At 41.5% G+C, this 25,674-nt stretch overlaps 1 protein-coding gene across 1 annotated transcript; it reads right to left on the minus strand.

Annotated features, from left to right (window-relative positions):
* Nucleotides 1-599: 599 nt before the first annotated feature.
* Nucleotides 600-25,245, minus strand: TXNDC5 (thioredoxin domain containing 5). The gene is made up of 10 exons (XM_075142662.1): nt 24,985-25,245; nt 19,753-19,902; nt 16,878-16,983; nt 15,472-15,568; nt 13,011-13,126; nt 10,665-10,751; nt 7,932-8,072; nt 5,018-5,100; nt 1,649-1,778; nt 600-1,039 (listed from the first exon to the last, which is right to left on the minus strand). Exons 1-10 carry the CDS (start codon nt 25,203-25,205, stop codon nt 917-919), a joined length of 1,254 nt encoding a protein of 417 aa, XP_074998763.1. The 5' UTR covers nt 25,206-25,245; the 3' UTR covers nt 600-916.
* Between the last annotated feature and the right edge of the window lie 429 nt (nt 25,246-25,674).

The raw sequence follows: 25,674 nt of genomic DNA on the forward strand, positions 1-25,674 counted from the left end.
TGTAGAACAGCTGAATGGGAAAAAAAATTAAACATCGTACTACTTGTTGTTCTCAAAGTACTCTGAATAAGGGGCAGGTCAGCACAAAGTCTGGATTGAGGCGAGGGTAGGAAACACATGTCATCAGCTCTGAAGTCTAACTGGTCATGTAATATTAACGGAGCAGTTATAATAGCGCCTATTCACTTTGGCTCTCTGTAAGTAGAGCATAGTCACTCCTCTGGAGCTGGACAGAAGCAGCCTACGAAAATCCACCTGACGCATGTACACTATGGCATCGGTAATGTTCAGGCACATGTTACAGTACCACCACTTTCGTTATGGCTAGACCTCCCACGCTGAGAGGATTAACAGGAAACAACCAGCTCATGGTGGCCTGGTATCTTCCAAAGGTGTGTGTGTTTTCAACCTCCCGTGACTTTCCATTTCTTAACCAGCAGCTATATTAAGACAAATAGGGTTTAAGTACAGTTGTAGAGGCAAAAGTGACTCAACACTGCTGTAGCTTTTACCTTTCTAGTAATGGTGGGCAGTTTGTAAGGATTACTTTTTAACCAAATCTAACCTGAAGACAAAAATACTCTACTGGTGCCCTTAAGTGGGTTTTCTTAATGTATTTTAGTCTCAAAGGAAACCATTTACACTTCACTGCAGGAACGCAGAAATGCAGTAATACTACCAATGCTGAAAATATTCTCAATTTGCACAGTAACTACTTGTTAGTAGTACACAGGGTAGCATGTCTTTAACACACACACAGAGGGAAGATACCGATATTTAGTACATTCAATTTCCTAAAAACAAGAAAAAAATGCCCCAATCCCCACCCCCACATACACTAGTTGAAAATTAGCAATGACTGAAATCCCTCAGCTACTGTACAAAGACAGCCACGGAAGGAGCATCCAGACTTTTATTACAATTCATCCCTTGCCTGACGCAAGACAAAGCTATGCAGTGATTCAAGGTCTCTTGTTCCATTGTGTTCACTGACTTTCTTTCCACCTCGGAAAAGCAGAAGTGTAGGATAACCACGTACCTTCAAAAGACACACACACACACGCACACAAAAAAGAAACTTGTTACTAATGTCCAAACTCACTGGTATCCTTCACTTGTATTTACCTGAGACTGAAAAGCTGCCAAACCCCTCTAAAACAATAAGCCATTTTAATTAAAAAAAAGACAAACCCAAACACCACACCAAAATTTCCAATGCCAACCTGCAATTTCTGAACATTTGTAAGTGAATGGGTAATACACATTCCTCTAGGGCCCTGGAATGGCAGCGCCAACTCTGCCTTCGCTTGTCTGCCTACCAGCACTAACAGACTTTTTTCCCTCTAGGAACAGAACTTGCATCGGCTACCACAAGACTGCTTTGGTGCTTTCACAGGGGGAGGCTTCTTAAATTAGGGACGTCTTCAGCTTTAGCCAATAATGAAAATGACCGAGTCTGAACAAACAGTCCAGGAAAGAAATGGTGTCACCAGGTGCTGTTGTGAACTACCTCTTTTTTGGCTACTGGAGAGCGCAGCTGCACTGTCACCGGGCACCCACAATGCAGCAGCCGGCTCGGCTGCACACTGGAGCCGCTAACATTTGGTACACAATACTATCCCGTTCATGTCAGATCTTTCACACTTACAGAAAATCTGTTGCAGACATTACGTTCCACAGTGCAGTCTACTTCTGCTATTTTGACATCAGTCAAACCTGGAAATTGCTCTTTGGCAAGGTTCTCCCAAGTTGGAGCCAAGTTCTTACAGTGACCACACCTAGAAACAGAAGAGAGGGATTTGTTTAGCAGATATACCTTCCAGTTTATCTCTACTGTCTTGCTGCAATAGCTGTAAGTTTAACTAGCTGCCCTTCCTATCCCCTAATGATTTGGCCCTCCAACTCCCTTGCACTATTATGTCAGTAAATGAGCTAAGAAAAAGAGGGATTTTATGTAAGTTAAGCACTGAAGTAGTTTCTGGCCTTCGTTAGTCTCGTCTGGAATGGTATTCTGGATGTCGGTGCATTAACATTTTACCCTACAGAGCAATACGAAGCCAAATAAAGATGAGCACAGAGAATATTTAAATGAAAAAAGCTTGCTTAGAAACAAGCATGTTTTAAGTAAGGCACAGAACGTCTGTAGTACAAGTTAAGTTTTTAGGTAGTATATGCCAGTTATGCTAACGCTAAATAGACCGAGTTTAATTATTTAAATGACCTTTTAATTTCCCTATTAAATTTCTTCCAGTTCCTAGCGGCCTCGACCAATGTAGCACCGCCCAACGCTGGAAACTCAATTTTAAGAGAGGCATTTGTCAACACAGATTCTGTTTCTATGAAGCGCTCCAGTAGTTTAATGCACTTTTTCACCGAAGGTACTTTGAAGTTTAACCACTACCACTGTACTTTCAGGTGGATCCACAATGGAATTGTTTGATAGTCAATAAGCTTCACTTAGCAGATGGGGAAAAAAAAGTATCAGGCCCTATTCTGATTTGTATTAAATAATCATTCCAGTTATATCATCAATAACAACAAAAAGCTTATTTCTATTTTATTCCCCTGTGTCTCTACAGTAACATGAGAATGCGGTCCAGAGAGTACACACAATGAAACACTAGTGTCAAGAGAGAAAATGATACTGTAAAATGGCAGGAACTATAGTAAAGTATTAATTTTGTTTATATTTTGAACTTGGCTTAGCCAAGTTCATAACTTGAACTTCTTACTGCCTTCAGGAATTCCCAAAGCACTTTAGACTTTAAAGCTGCATTGCTCATTCTATTCTAACCCAGCTGCACCTTAATTGGGTTATTGAAACAGACCCGTAATTGCCTTGAGGCTGGATCAGGGCATTTACAAAAATAATGAAAGATGTCTCAGCAAAAGTTTTCTTAATGCAAGCCAGTGTATATTTAAACCACCTTGTTAATACACAGTGACAGTATAAAAGCATTTCTGACCACGCACAAAAACTACTAGAACAGGATGATTTTATGCTTACTATGCAAGTTAACATTAATATTTATCCAAAACTAACTGAAAGACAGAGCTAGCAAGCAACATAATAGCGTTTGCTGAGCCCTACATAAGTTAATCCACTTGGAAGAGAAAAAGGTCATTTATATGCAGAGCACTACAACGGTATACATAAGCCTGACTTTCAGGGGTAAAACTAGGATACCAGCTACATAAATATAGGAAGTATTTTCCTAAACGGTGGCTTTCTGAACGTTGCAGCCAGGGAGCACACACTGGTTTAAGAACTTGACTCTCTGCATCCTGAGCCACCGCTTCTCAGCCTGCCATCCAACACTGATCATACCTGTGAGATCCAGCCGCACCCCATTAGAATTTCACAAGATGAGGAGATGGTTAAAGTGCGGTATTATTAAGAAAAGTTGATTAAAAAGGGAGCATTTCTTTATCTCAAGCTTTTCCAGACAAAGTTTCTCAAATAATGAATGCCTACATATGCCAAGAAGTCCTGGGTTCAGAAATCAGTCTAGAAGCTGCTTTGTGCACAGGTGTAAACTGAATTTACCGGCTGGTTCTGCTGGTGGCATAGTAGCAGCACAGGCACAGATTCAATCTCAGTCCCCCTCAGTGCAGAGAGAGGATGAAGGGAGTGAAGAGCTGTAAACGTGAAGGGGGGTGGGGGTGGGCGGGAGGGCTGTGTACGGGCAGGGTATTTCGTAACACAGGGGTGGCAGATACTTGCCCACATCCAAAAGCGGGTCTTTCGGACATAAAAGAGCATAGAAGTGGCTCTCAAGCAGCAAACCACACTGCGGTAAAAAGGGTGACAACACTGGAAAAGACTGCATCACTGAGATTACGTAAATGAAACCTTCCCTGGTACTTCTTGCCTACAATACGAAACACATTCATGCCCACTGTCAAAGTTAAGCTGAAATATTTTGATACTCCTGAGTACATTTAAATATGGGTTGCATTTGCTTGTGTTGCTTTGCAATGGTGACCTTTTACCACCCCAAACAAAAGATCTTTTTATATTTTATATACTGCATTAACAGGATGGCTAGTGATGAAATCAGAGATGTGTTATCTTTCACACAGTGAAATACAGCTTAATTTTAATCTCTACCCCTACGCTAGGCTTCCTTTATTGGCTAAGAGACTGGGCAATGAATGAAAAAGACGGCATGCAAGTTTCATTAAATTCAACCCAGGCACAAATAAGATGAAGTCTATAAACCAGAGCGAGAAACGTAAAACTTTCTTTTTGTCTCAGAAAGAGAATAGTAAGAAAAGAGGGAAAATATTGGTTCTACGAGTTTGTAATACCGAGGTCTCACCCCAGCTTGGGTCCCTGGCTCTGCTGGATACACCAGTAATGGCAGATGCCAGACAGGACATTACTTTCCCCCCTGCCCAGTGCTTTCCACTGGGTGTCTACACCTCCAACACGTCTGCATTGGACATTCCTACCTTGGGTCACTATAAGAACATACTACATGCAATATACTCTTAAGAACATCTCAAAATCGTCACTTGTGCAAATTAGGTTTTTGTCAGTTATTTGAAGAGTAACAGCCAATTATCCATAGCTCTACAGTCTGTACCAATTCCCAGGTGCTCAAATGAGGCTTCCAAGAGAGGTTGGTTGTGGCAGGAGAGGGCCCAAAGGCCAGCGTGCTCTCCTTCCTCAACGCTGGTGATACGCTCCCCTCACCTTACCCGAGTCAAGGGATAGGAGCACGCTAAGCCTGCAAAGCAAGCTTCACCCTCCTTGTTCCCCAGCCTTACCTGGAGGCTGACAGAGTAAAGCTTCTCTGTCAGCCTTTCCACAGAGAGGCATCCCAAGAAAGCTAAAACAGATCGAGCTTTTTTGCTGTAACTCTTGCCAACACACACATTCTTCAGTTAATTCACACTGTAGATCCAGACAACAAATACAGTACTCCACACAACTCGAAGACCTACAGCAACTAATGCACTGGCAGCTTAGACCAGCAATAATCCTGAACAACAACAGGTGCGAACTTCTTACCATGGAGCATAGAATTTAATAAAGGTGATCCCCCTAGCAACGGTTGCATCAAAGTCTTTTTCAGAGAGAGAAAGCACCACAGCCTGTTCAATTAAAAAAAAAAAAAGTCAAAACTTTTTGTATATATATCTATAACATCAGCCAAATGAGCTTTTAGCTACCTGAAAGGGAAACTCAAACTGGAAAATATAATATTATTGATAATATAAACACAGTAGCAGCAACACACCTCAATTTTACCCCTCAGCTGCTTTCCTCCCCTAGAGAGATGTAGGGAAATGCGTATTTCACACTGAATCTCATCCATAATTGGAGGAACAAAACATCCCTATTTTCACGGGATTTGCCTGTATCCAAATGTTTAGCTGTTGGGAAAAAAAATCATCTTCATTTTAATACACTGTCATGCAAATGTTTCAAGGAACAACCCTGAGAGGAGTTGGCTTAAAGCAGGTAATGGCCATCTGAGAGTTTAATGAGGTATTTAAGGCATACTAGTGATGTCTTGACAGCTGTTCTCCCTCTGCTATATCCCTGCACTGCATACATAGAAAAAGCTGTTACCAGAAACACGTATTTGCCTGTCAAGAGGACATCACCACACCACACTCGCGTGGATGCCAGGAAGAATTTTTACTCCTGATAACATCAGGAGCAATGGCATGGGAGCGATGGGAGGATAGCACACTGCTTACAGACAGTCTCATGAAAGCACAGAACCGTAACAAACTTCATTTTTTGTGCGAGACCCTTAAGGGTAGGAGGGATTAAAAATAAATAAATAAGCCTCATGCCTATAAAAGCTTCAAATTCAAATGAAAGCAAAACAAAAACAAGACCGCAACTGACAGTATTACCAACTCTACTTTAAACCCAGTAAGAGTTTTATGAAGAGAAGCCAAAAAGAAACTTGACATTTCAAATTAAAGGTACTGGATAAACATTTCTGTAAATAGCTGTTAGTTCATGAAATTAAGTTATTCCATTAAGTTGAAGTGTTACTACTTCTAAAGATTTAAAAATTAGAAATTATACTTTCTAATTATTAAATAATTACAAATTATTAAATGAAGAAAAAATGAACATATGTCAATACGTATTCTTCTATTCTGAATTTCCTAAATGGATATCTAAAACAGATGTTCCAAACATCATTTACAATCTAAGATACCAAATCTGAAAACCCCATAAACGATGTCCTCCCTATGATCCACACAGTAAAACACATTTTAAAGATCTGTAGACTACTATCACAACAGCAATGTGAATTATATAACCACAAAAATAAGTTTAAGATCAGATAGCTCATTTAGCTTGGTTTCTTATGCAATCATATATCTGAGCATCTGCTGGTCACTCTACCTTAATCCCTCTGAATCATTTTTGAGTAATTTTAGCAACGTCTGACAGGAGAGAAGTCTCACGGACATAAAAGTACAGCTTCCGTGAAAGGGCTGGCACGTACTTGGCCCACGTAAGACATGCGGGAATCCACGTAGGGGCTCAACACTGGGACACAAATTTGGAGTCAGGACTCATCACTTTTGCTGCCCATGGTGTGGGCTGCTGATGGTAAATGCAGTCAGTGTTTGCTGGCTACAGGGGCCAGCCCCTTGTCTCAAAACTCGTGAAAACAAACCCAGAACCAAGATGTCTGAAGATAAGCGACCAAGAAGTGGTGGCATCCAAAGCTGGGCTGTAACGTTGCAAAGACAAAGTTGAGCCCTACACTGCATCTACTATTATTTGGCAAAAAAAATCCCCCCACAATCCTTTCGTGTTTGTATGTGTGCTGGTGCATGCAAGGCATAAGTGGGAATTTGCATCACATGTGGTTTATGTTATTTCTATAAAAATAGAAAGACGACTAATTACTTTCTGCATTGTACTAACACTAGCTTGTTAGGATCTTCCAAATAGGAGGTCAATTTAAAAAAAAATTGAGTGGTATGAAAATTGCAAACCTAACATCACTTTTGGTAAGCCACTTTATGTAAGATTAGTAACCCTGCTGGAAAAGTCAACTGGGAAAGGTAATATTCTCCTGTGAGAGAGAATTTCTATTAGTAATATTGATGCTTTTTAATTACATAAGTTCATTCTACATCACAAGGGAGTGTAAATCACTGCCCCTTATTTTCTAGGCAGAAGTATGTTTTCCACATTTGATGAAAAATTATGCTTGAAAACCATCCCTAGTTTCTCAGCCTCACCAATTTTACATTCAGCTACAAGAAAAGCGGCAGATGAAATGCCAAAGTGATTAAAAAAAGACAGAAAACTAACTGACATGAAGTACAACTATGCAAAGGTGATTAAGTTATTCCTTGGCAACATTCATAACCCCTGTAGCTCCTACAACCAGGATTAGAATAAGCCTCCAAACCCAAGGAGTTTCCTTGTCACAGGACACGTTACCTTGCCACATTTAGATCAGTCTTCATAATCTTTGCTTGTTTGTTGTTTCTGCAGATAGTCAATAAGTATGGGGCACTGGCTTTTTTTAGTGGCTTAGCAGCATGCGCCATCCTCTTGCGTTCAAGTGAGAATCTTGCAAGAAACGTTCATCTTCATAGCAATGACATATGCTGTCATACAGACCGAGGTGCCAGCAGTTCCGCAGACCAAAAAAGACCACATTTATGCCACTATCTAAACAACTTATTGCAACCATAAAAAAGGAGCCAGATTTTTTTTTTTTCCCTTCTCCAATTCATCAGGTTAGTAAACTAGGATTTATGGTCTGATTCCACTCATTAATTACTAAAAAAATAACCAGGAAAGTATTTGGTACAGTTTACATCTAGAAATTGTCAAGCTATCAGAGAGAGAGAGAAACACATGGAAGACTTGGACAGGCTGCTGAAACAATCTGAACACTTTTAACACCGCTGCAGAGTGTGGGAGCACTTACCTCAACACGGGTGGGTTCTGCGGGTGGCTGTGGGGTTTCGGCAGGTTTATCTGCTGGTGGCTCTTTCCCAGAGCTCTGTAGTTGGGAATCCACATATTCTTTTAAGGAATCGAAGTCCCTCTTCCCTTTGTACTGGTCACCCTACAATTATCAAATAGTTTGTGCAAGTGTGTTTATACAGTTAATCTAGCAAATAAATAATTATCAGCAAAACATAAGATTGCCAAGTGTAAACATATTCATAATAAATACAATTATCTAGTCGTTAAACCTCCCCATGGCATTCCATTCGCTCCACGTCTTCAGGATTTGCCATAGATTCTTCTGTACCAAAAGAGAACAATCTAAAACTTCCTTGAAATGAAGGTATTTTAGAAACGTAGAAGCAAATTGTAGAAAATTTCCACTTCGACCTTCATCTCTCACTCTAGCCAGCATTTTCAAGGATTTATTTTTCTGAACGTAAAGCTACAGCAAGGAACAATAAAATACCCATCGCTGTTTGGTGGTGGTCTCTGTTACCATGAGAGCTCTGCCCAGTGCTTTGACAGGGCTGAAAGACTGACTTGCATGTCGCCTCAACTACACAGTTGCTCCTCCGGCCCACACAACTTGTCACGCATCCCCGGAAAACCCAAACAGCAAGGCAATGCTCTCTGGGTGCCCAAGTTCACCTGGGAGAAGAGACAACAGTTGCCTGCTGCGGGGCAGGCATTTCCAACAGCACCACTCCCAGGAAAGCAAGTCCCGTTTTTGAACCTGCAAGTAAAGCCCTCAACCAGCTAGATCTTCCATCTTCCTATGCATTTGCCTTCTTTTGTCATTCACAATATCACTTGTACCTACAGCCACCTTCCCCACACTGGGTCTAAATCACAAAGGAATTAATCTAAGATGATACAAGAAGCCCATACCTGCTTGTTTGTACCCATTTCAGCAGGGCAGGGTCAGTGCCTGTTCATCCCTCCTAGGGTTTCTGCTGCATCTAACCAAGAGGGATGGTGTGATGCCAGAGTTCAGTTATGACAGAGGGGATGACGGCATTATGGGCAACAATGCTGGATGGCTGAAGCAGTTCTCCTCCTCCTCCCCCCAGTTACTGAACAGTGTAATAGCAGCCAGAGAGATTTCCAGGAATTTCTGGGTCAGGTTATTGGAAAGTTGCTGGGGTTGTTTTGTGTTTTTTTTTTTTTTTAAATATATTGTATAGCCCACGAAGGAACATGCGATTCTGGTGGCAGTATGCCACCAGGGAATACCACACTGCCAATGGAGAAAAGCCAGTTTGATGTCAACAGAAATATATTGTTCAGACTAATGGCTGAGATTCAGCTTTACCAAATACAACAGCAGTGATCTGACTTTTTCTTTCACCGCACTCTTGATTCAAATAACTCCGAGCAACTCAAACTTCAATAATTACAAAGCGTCAAAAAAAAATTGATCTGGCTTGTTGAGAAAAACCACAGCTAACTTTTCTAGATCAAGATAGTACGGTTCTGGCAAGGTACCTTGTCATCTGTAGCTATCTGAAAAATAAAGTAGGTGGAAAACGATTCTAGAGAAATAGCAGAACACTTGCCGGTCTTCAGCCTCACGCCATATAGAGACAAAAGTTGAATTAACTGAAAACACCTCTAACCTTGGACATGCCACCACGTTTGACTTGAGCACTCCCTCAGCTTCCTCGGTTCTGCTTCTGACATGTGCCAGGCATTGCTGCTCGAGCAGTAACAAGGCCGCCTATCTCCTGTGTGAATCCGGTTGGGATTCAAAAACCCAGGTGCTGCTTCATTTAAATTCCCTGGAGTATCTGATCCTATCAGGGTGCTTATAAAACCTCACGTGCACTGGTATGTATTTATGGCCACTTTCTCTTTAGAGTGCCAGAAAAATTCCACAAACAACAGCCACTAAACTGGACCGAGTAGCAAAACTTACGTCTCTGATACTGTAGATGTTCAAAAAGGAATGCAAGATGAATAGGACAAAAACCCAAACCCCTCCAAAACTTAGAGGGTAAGACCTAAAAGAGGAGTCCTGGGTTCTCTGCTTGCAGACCTATTTTTAATATCCATTTAATACATTTATCTTGAAAGCGTGAAACATATGATAAGTAACACTACTACTTATAATATGTTTATTTGCTGCTGTTCATGTACATGGTATTTATAAATATTTTACTTCCCCAAAACTTCAGAATCTTGTAATTCTTTGAATTGCTACAAGGAAAAATGTCAACTGGGCGCACAGGACTCTCACTCTCAGTGTCATATGAAGTGTTCAGATTTATAAGAAGGAAAATTTGCATCACTCAGACATCACTCAGCAGATAGGCACCACTTAGAAATGAGAACCTTTTGATACACATTGTGAAAATTACATAATTTTTTATTATTTCTATTTCATCTTTGGTTTTGTGTTCCATAGGAGGTAAGGTATTAAGATAAAGTACACCCAGAATTCTCTTACACAGTAGCATAATTGGAGATACTGCTTACAGATTTATGAACATCGTACCAGTTATTTGCAAAGCACAAAGAGCAAAAAGCTCTAACTTTTATCTGTGGATGAAGGATACCTCTTCCAGTACCAGACTGAACCTCCAACATCCTTTCGTCTCACAGGCAGACCTTCCTATATGCCCACTTGATCTTTTTTTCCCAGAATGCAAACATAGTCCGAGTATTACTCAAAAAATGGTCTGATCTTTTGCTGAGCTTGCAGACTCACCTTTTCACCATTCCTAAACCAGAGGAGTGTGGGATAGCCACGAACTTGGGTTTCAGAGCAGACTTCGTAATGCTGCGTACAGTCGACCTACATTTTGAAAAAAAATATAAACCATTCAGTGCATAAAATAAATATACAACAAGCATCATAGCTTCCCTTATGTTTAAAACCTCAGAAAAATAGAGGAACTAGCAATGCATGGCTTGGCAAAACTCAGTACCAAGTACTGTCTTGAGAATGATTATGTCTGCTTTCCAAATAGTGGTTTGGTTGTATAATTGGGAGGCTGTGTGTTTGCTTTTTTTTTTTTTTTTTAGAAGGGATTGGGGAGGGAGGTATGGATAGAAGGAAGCAGTAACAGTTACAAAGAACAATGAAGACGTAATTAAATATTCCAATTAAAACAAGTACTTGGTATTCTCAGTTAATAAAATCACTGCATGGACAGTAAGACACAAAACGCTAATGTGAGAGAGCTTTAAAGTGAAGATATATTGGCTCATCCATTTTTGAAAAGACTACTCTTCAAAGACTTCAGAAGACATGTCAACAGCTAGCAAGTTAACTTTGCTCCAAGGGAAGTTCCAAGTGCACAGCAACATTCAATTCTAATATGTCATAAACCAATCTGTCAAGTCACCAGTTTATAATCTTTTTTGAAGCAGATAAAAAAAGATAACTTAAGCATTGGAGCCTTAGCTCGACACAGCACTTGGATTTTCAATTTTGCATTAGAAACACTTTGCTCCAGATCACTGAAGATCAATTCTGAAGATTAAACAGAATCCTGCCAGTAGGTATCACTGCTGTTAAGACACTATTCCCCCAGACCACACGAAGGTCGTGATTCAACCTTCTTAGAAACAGTTGTGTTTCCAGTTTACTTACAGACTTACAATCTCAGCCAAGACATGTTTCAAATAGTTTCATAACATACACAGTTACAGAAAATTGACTAGGCATCGAGACAAATCTTAGTGGCTGTATTAAATAGCAAATATCAGTAATAGTAACTGTGAACATGACAGACAACTGAATAAAACATAAATTTTAGAACTTTTTTGGTTATATGCTCTGGATAACAGAGAATGGTAGCTTTAAGAAGATACTTAAGCTAAGCAATGATTTTATCAGACAGCAAGCATTCCAGATTCTCAAAAAATAAATCAGCAGATGCAACATTTGGTAAAAACACTATCAAAGGAGCAATAGCCTCTGATATTTTATTCTCAGAGGGAATCTAATATTATATCCACCAGGTCTCAAAATTATATATGTCTTTTCTAAAGTTCAACTATGCTGACCTGCTCTGTACATCTACAGCGTATCTGAATTTGCAGATTTTCAAAGCATTAAAAATAAAAATAATAATTAAAAAAAAAGTAGTCAAGCTCATCACCCCTAGTAACAGCTGAAAGCGCTATGAGGGCAGAGGCAGGGGAGATAGCTGGGTTTTTGTCCCTCTGCAGGACTGACAGCACTGCTAACTGTTATGCAGTCCTTCAGATCAGTGGAACCCCTCTGAAAGCTTAAAGATATGGAAGTTGAGCCCAGTCAGTTTTCCACCGTTGGCAAATACAGAGGGGTTCACATCATGAGCCACCTGGACTTAGGTATGGGTCAGCAAATAAAGCCAGTAACTGCAATTGCCGAACCACCTCCATACCTCTGCAAAGAAGTCACTCCACGTACAAGTAACAAGCTCCCATGGTAAATACACCACAGAATCTGGTTATCAACCCTAAGGGAAATAGTAAAGCAGGACAAGATATCAGTTTTTAAGGTGGAAGACCCCCTGAAACCTTTAGAAAGTTCTATGGGGGTAAAGAGGGGGGGGAAAAAAAAAAGAAAAAAAAAAGGAGAAAAAATTCATCATAAAGAGCCCTGGAGGTCTGAAACTTGCTATAGAATCCGACGTTGTAAATAGCAAACTGGAAGTCACTTTCCCACTCAAAATAAATTCTAAAGTCTATCAAGTTCTGACAGAGGGGAAGCATAATAAAAAACAAATCTCAAAATATTCCCTGCATATGAAGTATTAGACTTATTCCCAACTCTCTCTGAAGCACAGGGAGCTAGCTGTGCTTCTAACAAGTCCTGGCTTAAAATGAGGGAGTCCTGTCACTGTAATAAAACAGCCATCTCTTCAAAACAGAGTGAACTACTGGATGTGCAAGAAAAAGATAACCATCTCAAAATTAAAATAGGAATTATGACTATAAAAGGATTTAAGTGGTGACAAACAAAACAACTGTTACGTGCAAATCACAGCACAAATAGCATGATACTTGGCTGAAATACTCACTCACACAAAACACATTTTCAGACTAAGAGCACTTCACCTACCTTGCCAATCTTGACAGTTTCTGAATGCTCAAAGGCTTGAGCCAGCTGTTCCCAGGTTGGGGCCAAAGCCTTGCAATGCCCACACCAAGGGGCAAAGAATTTGATAAAGTGATTACCTTTTAAGTCAAAGAAAAAAAGATAAAAAAAAAAAATTAACTCATTTGGAATGAATTTGGCTGCAATTAAAGACTAGGTACTAATCTCAGACTGCAAATTTATCATGGTATTTCCTGAGTTAAAGATAGGAAACTCTGAATCAAAGGCCAGGACAGAATACTTCAGCAATTAGGTTTTCAATACTGCATGCAGTCCCACAGTGCTGCCAATTTGCCTGAAAATCCAAACAACTTCACAACCTCAAGCCAACAAATGAGATATTAAAACTGGTATTTTTAACCTAACCATTTGCTACAATGTCTAATTCTACCATGTCAATCCCTTGCCCTATTACAGAGCAGAAAGAGCCACAAAGGAACAGGTATTTGTAACAGCATAAATTAAAGTATTAGACTTCAACTTAAACATTTCTTTGGAAACACCACTGCGTTAAATCCATGAACTACCTAAATAATTTTGTTCAGCTTTCCATTCTCCTTTTTCTGCCCTGCTCTCTGTATTTTCACGTCAACTATTCAGAAATCACTGCCTTTAATAGATTTTTGTGGTGTTTTACAGAGAGGAGAGTCTCTGTACTATCTCCTACTAATGTTTAGTTTAAAAGTATAATGTTAATTGCAGAGTACCAGAATATGTAATTTCCTTCAATTAAGATTCCTATTAATTCAAGATGCTGCACGCTTTTGCACGCATCAAGGCAAGGCTCTGTTAATACAAAAGAAAAATGAACTTAATTAAAACAAGGAGAAAAAAAAATCAAATTAGTTTGAAGGAAACGCCAGCAACTAGAGAAAAGCTCTTTTTAACAGAATTATTCATCATCCTTTGAAGACTGCTTTGGGGCTGATATTACTAGAATTGATTTCTAGTTTGAGGGCTTGCTCACAAAAGGAAGTCAGAGGAAAGACGTCACAAAATAACCAGGAATCGCGAACTGCAATAGTAGTGTACTCTAACTTGCTTGTTCTGCACCAGGAATACTTTCAAACTAATTGACATGCTTTGCTTTGGTCAAGTAAACTGCAAACTGAAATTTCTCACGAATGAATAAGAACATCTAGTCAAAATCAGCTACTCTACACCACATACTCTGCGATATACTCTCCTTCCTGATAGAAAAAAAATTAAAATTCTTTTTGCCCTAGAGCACCAAAAAGGTAAAGTGACACTTTTCAAGAACAAAAGTCAACCTCCCAGCTGGAGCTGCTAAGGCTCCCGCTAAATTTAAGCACTGAACTTCTTGTAACTGAAGTCGAGAGAGGACAACAGCTTTACCCGCTCCACCATCAGATATGACCATGAGAATGTCTCCTCTATGAACGCCAATGGATACAAAATAAAAATATTACAATAAAAATATTAAAACGTTTACACAATACACTAAACTTAACTATCTTCTCAGACTGTAAAGTTGTTTAATGCTTAGCATCTCCCTGATGGCTTAGAGAAGAATCCATGAAGAATTTTGATGTAATTCTGTGTTAAGCCAGGCTGGGAAATTTTAAGTTAGCTGCACAAAATGCTCTTTTACACTTGAAAATATTTCTAATTAGTTAATGGTTACTTTAAGAAGCTCTAGTATCTACCTCACTGGTGGTATCACATGGGCACAGATAGTTAATTTAATCCAGCCTTTTTTTTTTAAGAAAACAGATAGAGATGGTAGCATCACCTGTTGTTACAGCAGCCCAAAGTTTGTATTGCAAGATCTCGCTCGTTCTCTAAAAAACCCACCATGTGGGGGGTGAAATTTCCCATGTTAGGTATCACTTCTGGCATTAATTTTAAAGCTTCCAGATGAAGTATTTTTTAAAACGGCCAAACTGAGGTGAAGTGTTTTGCCCACATCAAATGCAGGAGGAAGGAAGCTAAACAATAACGAGGGGCCAGACTGGAGTGGGATGGGGCAGGAAGGAGGGAGCGGGTGGATTACATTTATCCAGAAGAGCAGCCTGGGAGTAAGAACAAGTCAGCATACAGGGAAGGGGAAAACGGGACTTGCAAAAAACACAAAGTGAGTGGCAAAGCTGTGACTGAACAAGGAACACGGGAAAAGAGACGGTTTAGTCGCGCAAGCCCCACTAGCTTCTTCATGTGATTAGGGGCCTTAATTTTACTGCCTTCTGAGTGGAGTGCTGTTCTCAAACTTTCTCATGGTGTGCAATATGTAATTAAACTACTGCATTTTTACTCAGTCTGTAGTTTCATCCTCTTTCACTAAGTCTTACTGGAAAATAAAAGTGGGAAGGAGGTACCTTGAAAACTAACATTTCTGTTGCAGGCTTTCCACTACTGATGTCCCTTGTAAGCAAGTACACCTCTTGCTTATGAAAAAAACGGTTACCTTCTGCTATGTGCATCTTGAAATTGTCTGCTGAGAGTTCATACATTCCCTGCTTAGGTTCAGGGGCTTTTAGTGGTTCCACATCAGGTTCTGGATCCTATTCATGAGAAAAATTAATGTTATTTGTCTTGTACAGTAAATACACGATATTTGACTCCTGTATCACACCATTCTGTGTTAGTGTTGTAAACCCTGTACTCTGAAATTTTAAATTCCTAAAGCAATGTCCTTACTGAGCTTGATTTAGGTATCTAATGTTTCCTAACAAACAACTACTTGAAAGCAGAATGTGAAAAAGACTACCACACAGAAAAGAGCTATCACAGTCACTGGAATAACGGACTCTTTCACCTCGCTGCAGTATTGCCACAAAGCACAGTAATTGCTATGGCATTCATCACATCACCATATATTAATACACTCAGATTACACAACAGTTCCTCCGTAGCATCACACATCAGCCACATCTGCCATTGCACCAGTTTCAGTGGTCTTTGGGCTATTTAAAAATAGCTAGTGAAAAAGCTATTTTCTGCCCCCCCACCCTCCCACCCCCAATGCAGGAAAGAGGGACATAATGGCTCCATGAAGGCAACAATGGGAAATGAGCAAACACTCCATAGGTATAACTTGCAGCAAACCCATTGGCACTTCAGCAAAAGCTAGTGACTGCTTTCTAGATACCAGGGTCAGAGCTGGAAAGAATTTTTTTAAGAACCTCGAAGTACATTTCTTGAAATAGTTTAGCATTTAATGTTTAATTAGTAAAAATACCATGTTTGTTTAAATATAATCATGTTCTAATTGGGGTTCAGCAATCACTAAAGCTTTATCTTGACTAGAAACTGCAATTATAAATTTAATTTTAGGCGAGGCTTGGCTACTATATGTAAGTGCTACCCCTAAACTCAAGGGTTTTCCTAGTGACGATATTAGCTTAACTTACCTAAGCGATTATTTTAAACCCTTTCTTTAGGCTACAGCATTATCAGATAATAACTGAGCTAAAGATGGCATCCATGTTTTAAGAGGTAATTAAGCCCAACACAAATGCAATTTATAACATATTATAGCTAAATCGCTTTTCTTATTCTAAAAACATATGGCCTACAGGTGTCAACTGAATTGACACTAAGAATTGTATCTTAAAATGTCAAAATGCTAAACATTAAAAACCGCATTATGTACTGTAGTTTTAAATACAGGAAACAAAGGGCAGGTCACAGGATGAGAGTTTTAATTACTATTCTGACATATGTGGAAGCTGTTCCATATTGTTATTGCCGCTTGACTTTTATTCTCAGGAGTGGATTTCCTCTTGGAAAATGAAACCTAACCTATAGAAATGATAGATAAGCAAGTCTGCAGAAGGGAATATTTCCTTTTCTTATTTCCTTTTCACTTACAGATGGTTCTTCATTTAGTTTCTCCAACATCCAGTTTTCCAGTGCCTGGAAGTCCCTAGGGCCTTGGTATTTCAGAGGTTCTTGTCCTGGTTTAAGCAGCTTTAGGCTAAAGGATCAAAATGTAGAAAAGCGTGAGGCAAAAATTTTCACACAGGAAACAATCTCAGAAAGCTAACATGCTTTGCTAATCCACAGAAACACAGCTCAGGCTGCATAACAGCTCTCTGGACTATTAACATCAGCATCAAGCATCTCCCTCAACTTAATGGGTCATGGCTAGAACTTAGGACACTTTTTCATTCCCATGTAAGCTTTTAAAGGAGATTTTAAAAATAGCAAAAAGAAATACCATATTAAAAATCAACATAGCCTAATATTATTTTGATCAATAAGCAAGAGCAAATAAAACATTGCAGCGTTCAGTTCTAAGGTTAATCATTCATTATGCCTATGAATCCTATTTCAGTTTGTCAAAAAGCATTAATTTTGTTTTGTTCACCCCTCTCCATCACCAAAGGAAAAATATCCAATGCCTGTTTTTCCAGGAATTTCTTTCTCACATTTTGTTCCCTGACTGCTCTTGGAATGTACGACTTTTCATGTGGTATTAAACTGATTAAAAACATGCTGAAACAAGTCAATAGGGCAAGGAAATAAGTGACTGCTTGTAGGGATTCAAGACTTCATGATTATAACATTTAATAATTGCTATCAAAACCCTTCCATAAACTACCTAAAGCTTCTACTATTAAATATTTAAGTTAAAATTGGAAATATATTTGGTAAAGGGGGAATATTGACTTCTGACCTAGTCTTATTTTTTAAAGCAAATGATAGTTTCAGTTACTACTGTCACCTAGCCCTCAGTTCCCTTTGCCAAGCTGTCATTTTGTACTGCTGCTTCTTTTTCTTGAAATGTTCTTCTCTCTTTTCTTGTTCCACAGTTGGAAAAAATGAACATATGAAAGTGTTGAAAAACCACATAATGCAAATACATTCAAAAGAGATAGGAGCTCCCACTGCCTTTTCTATTTGAGGTATTCATGAATATTCCTTGTGATAATAAAAAGTCAAATTTTTTTGGGGGGGGAAGCAACTTCATAATAAGAAGGAAACAACAAAAATGAAACAGAAGAACATCTAAAATACACCTCATGGCAGTACTTCTGAAGGGTAACCAAAAAAAAAAGGTATCGGCTTAAAGAGCCAGCTGCACCTTTATTTTCTTCAAACGAGGGTAAGTTTTCTCTAGTTCAACTGAGAGTATTTTGCAGCACCAAATAATCCCGAGACAACTGTACTAACAAGCGCGGGGACCTGCTCAGATGGTTTTACTCTCAGGGGGATGGAAAGAGGATGCAGCCTTTCCTTTGACGGGCGTTTGGAAAAGCAGTGCAGGGACCAGCACATCCTGGACTTGCGACAATCCCTCTGTGCCTGAGGAAGCTGTGAAATTTCCCTCACTGGAGGTTTTTAAAAACAGGCTAGTTAAAAACTGACTCAGACAGGAAGAGAATTGATATCATGAACTCCCCTTCATTTCTGTATTTCTATAACTAGCAGATGCCTTATCATTTGTACTTTTCAAGTAGATGAAAGCGAGCACTAACTATTCCTAGATATTCAATGACCTTAAGGGGGGGGGGGGGGGGGGGGGGAGGAGGGGGAGCAATTACACATCCACTCATTTTTTTCTGATTCAAAATCTCTGCCTCTTTTTCTATTTTACAAGGAAAAGCACCACAATATAATCTATTCAAATATGGAAAGACAACCAGTGCTCACTTTTGGGGACATTAAAATAGAATTGTTTCTTGGTATTTCTAGTGGAACTAAGCCACAAACTGCCCTTAAGAACAATTCCTATTTCAACAAGGGCCTTGCTATTTATAACTTTCAACTTCTACTCAGTCACACTCATCTGCGTCAAAGTGGGTGCAGCCAGGAGCGTATGTCAAGTTCAGGCTGTTGCTGGGGTCAACTGTAACACTAGCCAAAGTGAGCAAAGGGAAGGAAACTGAAAAATACAGGCTGTGGAAGGGCTACAGAAGATGACATTCTCCACTTATCCCTACTAAGGTGAGTAATTGGTAAAGCAGTTGAAACGATCCCATCCACTTTTGCAAGAAGCTTTAAAGAAGACACAAGTGAAAAAAATCCCTTTGCTCCTTTCTGGCAGCTAACAAGGGAGCACGCATATCTAACCCAAAAGCACTATGCAGGCTGACCTCTCGTAGATACTCTAGATCAATTTCTGCCTACCAAAGCTGAGGTAGTAAGGCATATATCCTTTATAACAGGGTAAGTTTAACAACCCTAAACTCCAGCTGAATTTCTCCTAGATCAACATAAGCAAAATTACCTAGAAAAAGTCTGTACATCACCACTGCTATGCTAAGTGATACTGTTAATTTATCATTTTATGAGCACCAAGTTCACTCAAAACTTTAAGAGATCATCTATACCTTAATTATGAATGATGCAGTGTACTGATGAACTTGTGACAAGTTATTTTTAAAAGTACCGTTAACAGAGACCAGCTCTATCATGCATATCACAGCTATATAATGCACTGTTGCTTGAGAAAGAGGTATTCTCAGAGAAAAGAAAATGACAATTCTGGACTTCATTTAAACACAGCCCTCTTCCAAGACATAAAACAGTTTCTTTAAAAAAAAATGAGAGAGTAAGAGTAGTATATATCACACGATACTTGGCAACATGGTAAAAAAGCTTAATATGAACATATGAGGTCCAAAGGACTACAAAGAAACCCACCAAAAATATAGCTTAGAAGTTAGCTTCAACAAATTGGCAGAGGATCATGGAAAACTAAAAAAGAAAGAAATAGGAGCAGACGTCCTTTTATACTTACGTAGGGTATCCTCGGACGCCAAATTCAGAGCACAGTGGAGTATCTGTAGTACAATCCACTTTAACAACATAGACCTGTGGGTTTTCCATGTTGTTGTATTTATCTCCCAAATCATTCCAAGTTGGCTGGAGACGCTGACAATGTCCACACCTGCAACAGAAGAAACAAGATATTTGCTTAATAGTTGCTCACCTTTAGAGGGGAATGAATCCATGGAAAAGACATACGCAGAACGATCAGAGATTTTGATAAATTTAAAATAGTTAAGTCAGAAATCTTCCATACTCGAGCAACAGTGAATACTATTAAGTATTGTAGGATGTTGCAAACACATCTCATGTAAAAATCGTCACGAGATGAGAACTTCATGCTACTACCTTTTTACATGACAAAGCCTACAGAACACCCCCTGAACTTTGTTAGGCTATTAGGAAAAGCACTCTGAGTCTTCCAGCTTTCTAGAAAAACCCTGCGAGGCTGTCTAGCTTTCTTTCTGCTCTAACATTTCAAAATATTTTAGCAGCAGGTAAGAAGATAATGGTTTCTAGCCTCTTTGTAAGGTCATTTGTGCTTGCGTGCATCACAGGAATTGTAACTCGCGAGTCATGAAACACATCAGGACTAATTTCTGAACAGGGTTTTTCAAAATCCTCCCATACTGTGCTTTGCCCCAGCAGCACACCACCAACTAATTACATCTGCATATACACAGAAAACTGGCCTCATACAGTTGCCATAACATCAGCTCACCAGAAGTAGAAAATGGCTATTATTCTTCTCATTGTTTTTCTAGTCGGTCCAGTCATTATAGCAATACCTTATTCCTGTAACTACAATGAAAAATTTTAAGGAGTGGATTTTCATTTCTCTTTAATGGCTGCTTTTGCCAACCCTCCAAGACATCTAAAAATACATAATTGGATTAACAGAAAACATTCTCAGCCTGACAGTATGAAAGCTGTTATTGCCTTTGGCATGACCTAGACAGTCTACTTTGTAAGTAACAATTAAAACTCCATTAAGACTTTGGAGAAAATTGCTCCCATTTAGGACAGTTTCATTTATAGAACTGGTTTTGAGTCCACTTGTAGAAAAGCTGCATGGATTCACATCTTTCCAGGTATCCTGATATCATAATGGCAAAAAATAACCTTGAGACTTACTTTAACATAAAGAACGTCTTCCGACCTTAATAAGGTCCTGTTACAATCAGTCACAGTGGGTCACACATAGTCCCACCACTATGTGGGGGAATACGACCTCCCATATGATCTTATTCTGAATTGTCATGGTGAAGGGATACAATGTGTTATTACTAAAATTAAATATCCCTTAAATATTTAACTTCAGACTGAAGTCCCTCCATACTCAACTCTTTCACGGAGCTTGAATTAAGAGGGGGATTTTGGATTCCCTGGTCCCTTCCCCTAGCAGTTGTGCGGATTACTGAACCTAGCATGGAAAACTAGGTAAGGCAATCTCAAGTAATTAATCCACTGGTTTTTAAGCACAGAACAGAGCTGCCTTGTCCATATTTAACACTGTGATCTCTGCTATACGCAAGTTCCCCTTTCCCTTCCTTCTTCATATTATATGAGCTAAAACTGAAAATAAAGCAGGAAAAATGCTTATATCTGAATCAGTAATCAACTGGTTAGTCAGTCCTGGTTTTCAAAAAAAAAAAAAAAAAAAAAAAATCGGTGTTACATAGAAGGAAATACAAGACAAGACAGTCCCCAAATTACTTTTTCTGAAATTCATAAGGTGTAGCTGCAGAATATATAAAATCAGAAAAGTCAAAAATAAAGAGAGCAAGACCACGCAACGTCACACACCTCCCTTAGCCCCATGCACCTACAGAGTCTTTCATTCTACCACCGGGGACGGTGGGAGACCTGGGTGTCAGTGAGGACTCCTGCTCTTCCTTCCCTACATGGGCTAGGAAGGTGCAAGCATTCATAATCTCTGTTTACAAACGTAAATGAAGATCTGAAAGAGACTAACAAGACCATAGGAAAGATCCACCTTTCTGGGAAAAAAAAAAAAAAAAAAAACCAAAACAAACCCCTGCTTCTTGTACACCACTAACATCACAAGGTATGGATGAAAGGACATTATTTGTAAGAGTTTGCAGATAGGTTGCCCTTTTAACTCTGAGCAACCGTGTGCCACAAGAGCTTGTGCCTGGAGATTATTTCGCTGAGGCAGTACCTATAGAGGTACTCCAGGCTGCCCTGGAGTCACACTGACAGGTCAGCACTCCTCATGTGCAAAACTGGATGGTGGACTTCCTGGGCCACGACAAGAGATGTAAAGGTACATAAGGACCATATATGTCAAAACTGCAGTTACTGTTAAGCCCTCTGGAGTCAGTGAGGAACACAGACATTTCTGGAGGCCACCAGTAGAGCTTGAGCTCTGCAGCTAGCAAGGGCAGCTCCACAGCAAGATATAACACAAATCATTATCCAATTAAAAATGTTGGTAGACCCTGGGATAGGCAAGTATAACGGTACAAGCAGCAGAGGACCAGTCTCGCTCTGGACAAAAGAATCCAGCTAAGGTAAAATCCAGTCAACAGTTCAATTCAACAGCGACATACTCTGGTGATCAAGTCTGCTTCAGCTTAGTGGACTTAAACTTAGAAGTTTACCAAGAGACCACATATGTTGAAAAGATCTGTAATGGTCAAAATAACACAATGAAACTACTCATTTGAGACTCCTTCCAGCTAAGGAACCAGGGGAACCTCATTCCTCTCTAGACACGCAACTGGCATGGCCAACATCTTAAGAATATCTAGTGCCACCGAGAGAGTACCCTGCTCACAGTTTTGTCCCTTGTCAAGTATAGCTACCAAGGGGAACAGCCTGATGATCAAAAACCTTACACATCTCATGGCAAATGACTTAGAATGCTCTCTTTTTGGAGTAGCCCGCAATATTTGAAACAAATGTAGGACCTCCTGTGTACCACTGCTGTCTGGGAGTGAGGCCCTCAGCAACATTTGTTTCGAGAACCCAGAAGAGAAGAGTTATGTCGGCTCTGTCTAAACCAACTCCTACTGGTAGCATTGACGATGCAACATTAGCAGCATCCATAGCAATCTGAAAGACAATCCTAACTGAACGTTGGGTTGTTTGCTAGGCTTCTCCCTTATAACTACAGGGAGCAGTGCCAAAACGCATGCCTCTGTGAGAAGCATTAGGAGATTAGCACATTAACATCACCTAGGAATAGGGCAAGAGGCTCTAATACAGACTCCGGGGCTGTCAGGTTGCTGCCTGATCCCATTGACAATAAAACTATTGGTGTGTATAAGCACCTCTCTCAAGCACTTGGATGTTCCCTTTGTCCTTCTCTTCCCCTTGGACCTGAAACCCGGCCCTGTTGCTGCTGGTCACGAGCCAGGAGTCCAGACCAAGGGCCCTGAAGCCGAGACCCAGAGATCTGGAGGAGGCTTGCTAAGGGCGAGAAGAACATCCAGAGAAGCTGCAACAAGTCTGGGAAATGACGCAGCTCCCTCGCGCTCCAGTTGGGCAGAGATCCTCAGCCCTCGCAACGGCACAGCGTGGTCCAAGTTTAGAAGGCCAGCGCTCTCTTTGATGCACGCTGAGGATGTGCAGCATACGCCGGACCCTGCAACAGCCCATTTGGCACAGGGTCTCCTATGAAGACTGTGCCAAGTTAAAAGCTCTTGTGGTTTTAGGGATGCCTGTGAAATAGTCAGTCAAAGCGTGGACAGACACAGATATTATCACCTGAAAACAGAACAAAGCAGAAACACTCGTGCTCTACACGGGCACTGCTCAGGCCTTACAGCACTCTCAGGCACAGGTCGTTCACCAGCAAGTCACGTGTCCTCCACTTTTGTGATCTTCAGAGAACAAAGGCAGGCATCTCCTCTTTCAGGCTTTTGCTTAACATTTTTGTATGGCATAAACAAGTCGATGTTAATAACAAAAAAAGTGGTTCCTCAGTTTTGAAAGGAAATCCTTTTCTGCTGTTGATTTAAAAGAGCGTCATGATTCACGTATGCCTAAATGGCACCGTGTACCAACAGATAACTTAGGATCAAAACATAACTTTTGCACATTGTTCCCTTAACTTTATTTTATCTAAATTTAAGAAAACTTGGAGGAAAAAAAACCCCAACAAAGAAAAAACAACCAACCAACTCTAACAACAAAACTCCCAAAAACCTCTACTGGGTATCAGTAAGTCAGCTAAAAAGGGATAGGGGACGAGACAAAAAAAAAAAAAGAATGTGAACAACCACTAGAAAGGCCCAGAGATGAGAAGTACTGTCCTCTTGACAGCTGTAGCATCCAGCAAAGCCCTGTTCTCCCACTCAACTATTCTTGTGTCAAACATACCAGTCCAGGACAAAAGCCCAGTAGGTCTCTTGCAAATCTGAGAACTCTCCAGCTCTGCTATGGCTACCTGCGTCCTCAGGGACACAGCACTATTGTTATACTTTCGCTGCAAATTTATCCTTAAATTTCGTGACTGCAAAGCGAACATAACTTCTGCAGTGAAAGTATTTGTGAGACTGGGGGGCACAGGGTAAGTGACAGTCACCAAATTGCAAACACTCCCATGCACAGAGACCACGCGCTCTTGGACTCTTTGAGGAACGACGTGAAACAGAGTCCGTGGAGGGACGGGGAGAGCCGCCGGGGGCCGGGGCCGGCTCCAGCCCAGCAGAGCCAGGGCAGCCCCAGCTCGCCTCCTCACTGCCCGGCGGAGCCACCTCACCGCTGGCAGGCCCACGCGGGGGGCACTGCCGGGCGCCCACGCCCGCGGGGCCGCTTCGGGTGCCGATGCGCCCCGCTGCCGCGGGACCTCGGGGGAGGGGGCGGCCACTGCGGGCCGGCCCGGGCCGGCTGAAGCCCCCGACAGGGCCAGCACGGCCGCCGAGGCCCGGGCCGGGCACACGCGAGGCTCCGGCTTCAGCTCCCCCTCCCCGGCCCGGCCCGGCGCTCCGCGGTCCCCGGCTGCCTTTTAACGCGTGTCCCCCCCCCGCCGCCGCCGGGGAAGGCGCCCGGCCCGGCCCCGGCGGTTGGGGCTCAGGGCGGCGCGACCCCGAGGCCTCCCCCGCCGCCGGCCCGGCCCGGCCGCTTCCCGCCGCCACGTCAACGGGGGAAGAGGCGGGCAGGAGGGCGCCTCGCCGGGCCGGGCCGGGCCGGGCCGGGCCGGGCCGGGCCGTGCTCCGCCGCTCCGGATACCCACCACGGGGCGAAGAACATGACGAAGTGGGGGGCGGCGGCGGCGCCGTGCCGCAGCATCTCCGCGCTGTAGAGGTGCCGCCCGTGCGGGTCCGCCTCCGCCGCCTGACCCGCGTCCGGGCCCGGCTCCGGCTCAGCCCGCCCCGGCCGGCCGCAGAGGACGGGGCCGAGCACGGCCAAGGAGAGGAGGCGCCACCAGGCCGGGCCGCAGCGGAGCGGAGCCATCGCAGCGCCGAGAGAGAGCGAGCGGCCAAAGCCCCGGGCGGCTGCTGCCGCCTCCCGCCCCGCCCCGCCCCGCCCGGCCGGCTCCGGCCCCCGCCCCCGGCTGCTGTCGCCCGCCTCCCCCCGGACACGCACCGGGCCCTCGGGCACCCCCCTGCACGCACCTTCCCCACCCGCCCCGGGCCCTTCCTTAATCGGAATTAAAAAATTTTTTAAAAAATTAAAGTAATAATATATATATCTTCTATATTCTCTTATTATAGCTAACATAAAATATTTAATTTAATATTTACATATTAAATTATAGTAATACATAAATTTATATTAAAAATTTAAAATAATATTAAATTTTACATATTTATGTACACACACACATACCGTGATGGAGCTTTTCTTAAAGTAAATCAATTAAAAAACCAAAACAGCAGGCGGGGTGGTACCAGCCCGGTTAATAAGGGTGCTGTGCCCCCGG

The sequence above is a fragment of the Calonectris borealis genome, chromosome 2 (assembly GCF_964195595.1).
Source record: "Calonectris borealis chromosome 2, bCalBor7.hap1.2, whole genome shotgun sequence".
In the NCBI taxonomy this organism is placed as follows: Eukaryota; Metazoa; Chordata; class Aves; order Procellariiformes; family Procellariidae; genus Calonectris; species Calonectris borealis.

Bases quoted from the DNA above. Each gene is read 5' to 3' on its own strand.
- TXNDC5 (XM_075142662.1), bottom strand. From the start codon at position 25,205: ATGGCTCCGCTCCGCTGCGGCCCGGCCTGGTGGCGCCTCCTCTCCTTG. The intron at 13,127-15,471 runs GTAACCGTTTTT...TTGACTTAAAAG, and splicing joins CAAGATGCACATAGCAGAAG to GTAATCACTTTATCAAATTC. The intron at 1,040-1,648 runs GTAAGTGTGAAA...TGTCTTTTGAAG, and splicing joins ATGTCTGCAACAGATTTTCT to GTACGTGGTTATCCTACACT.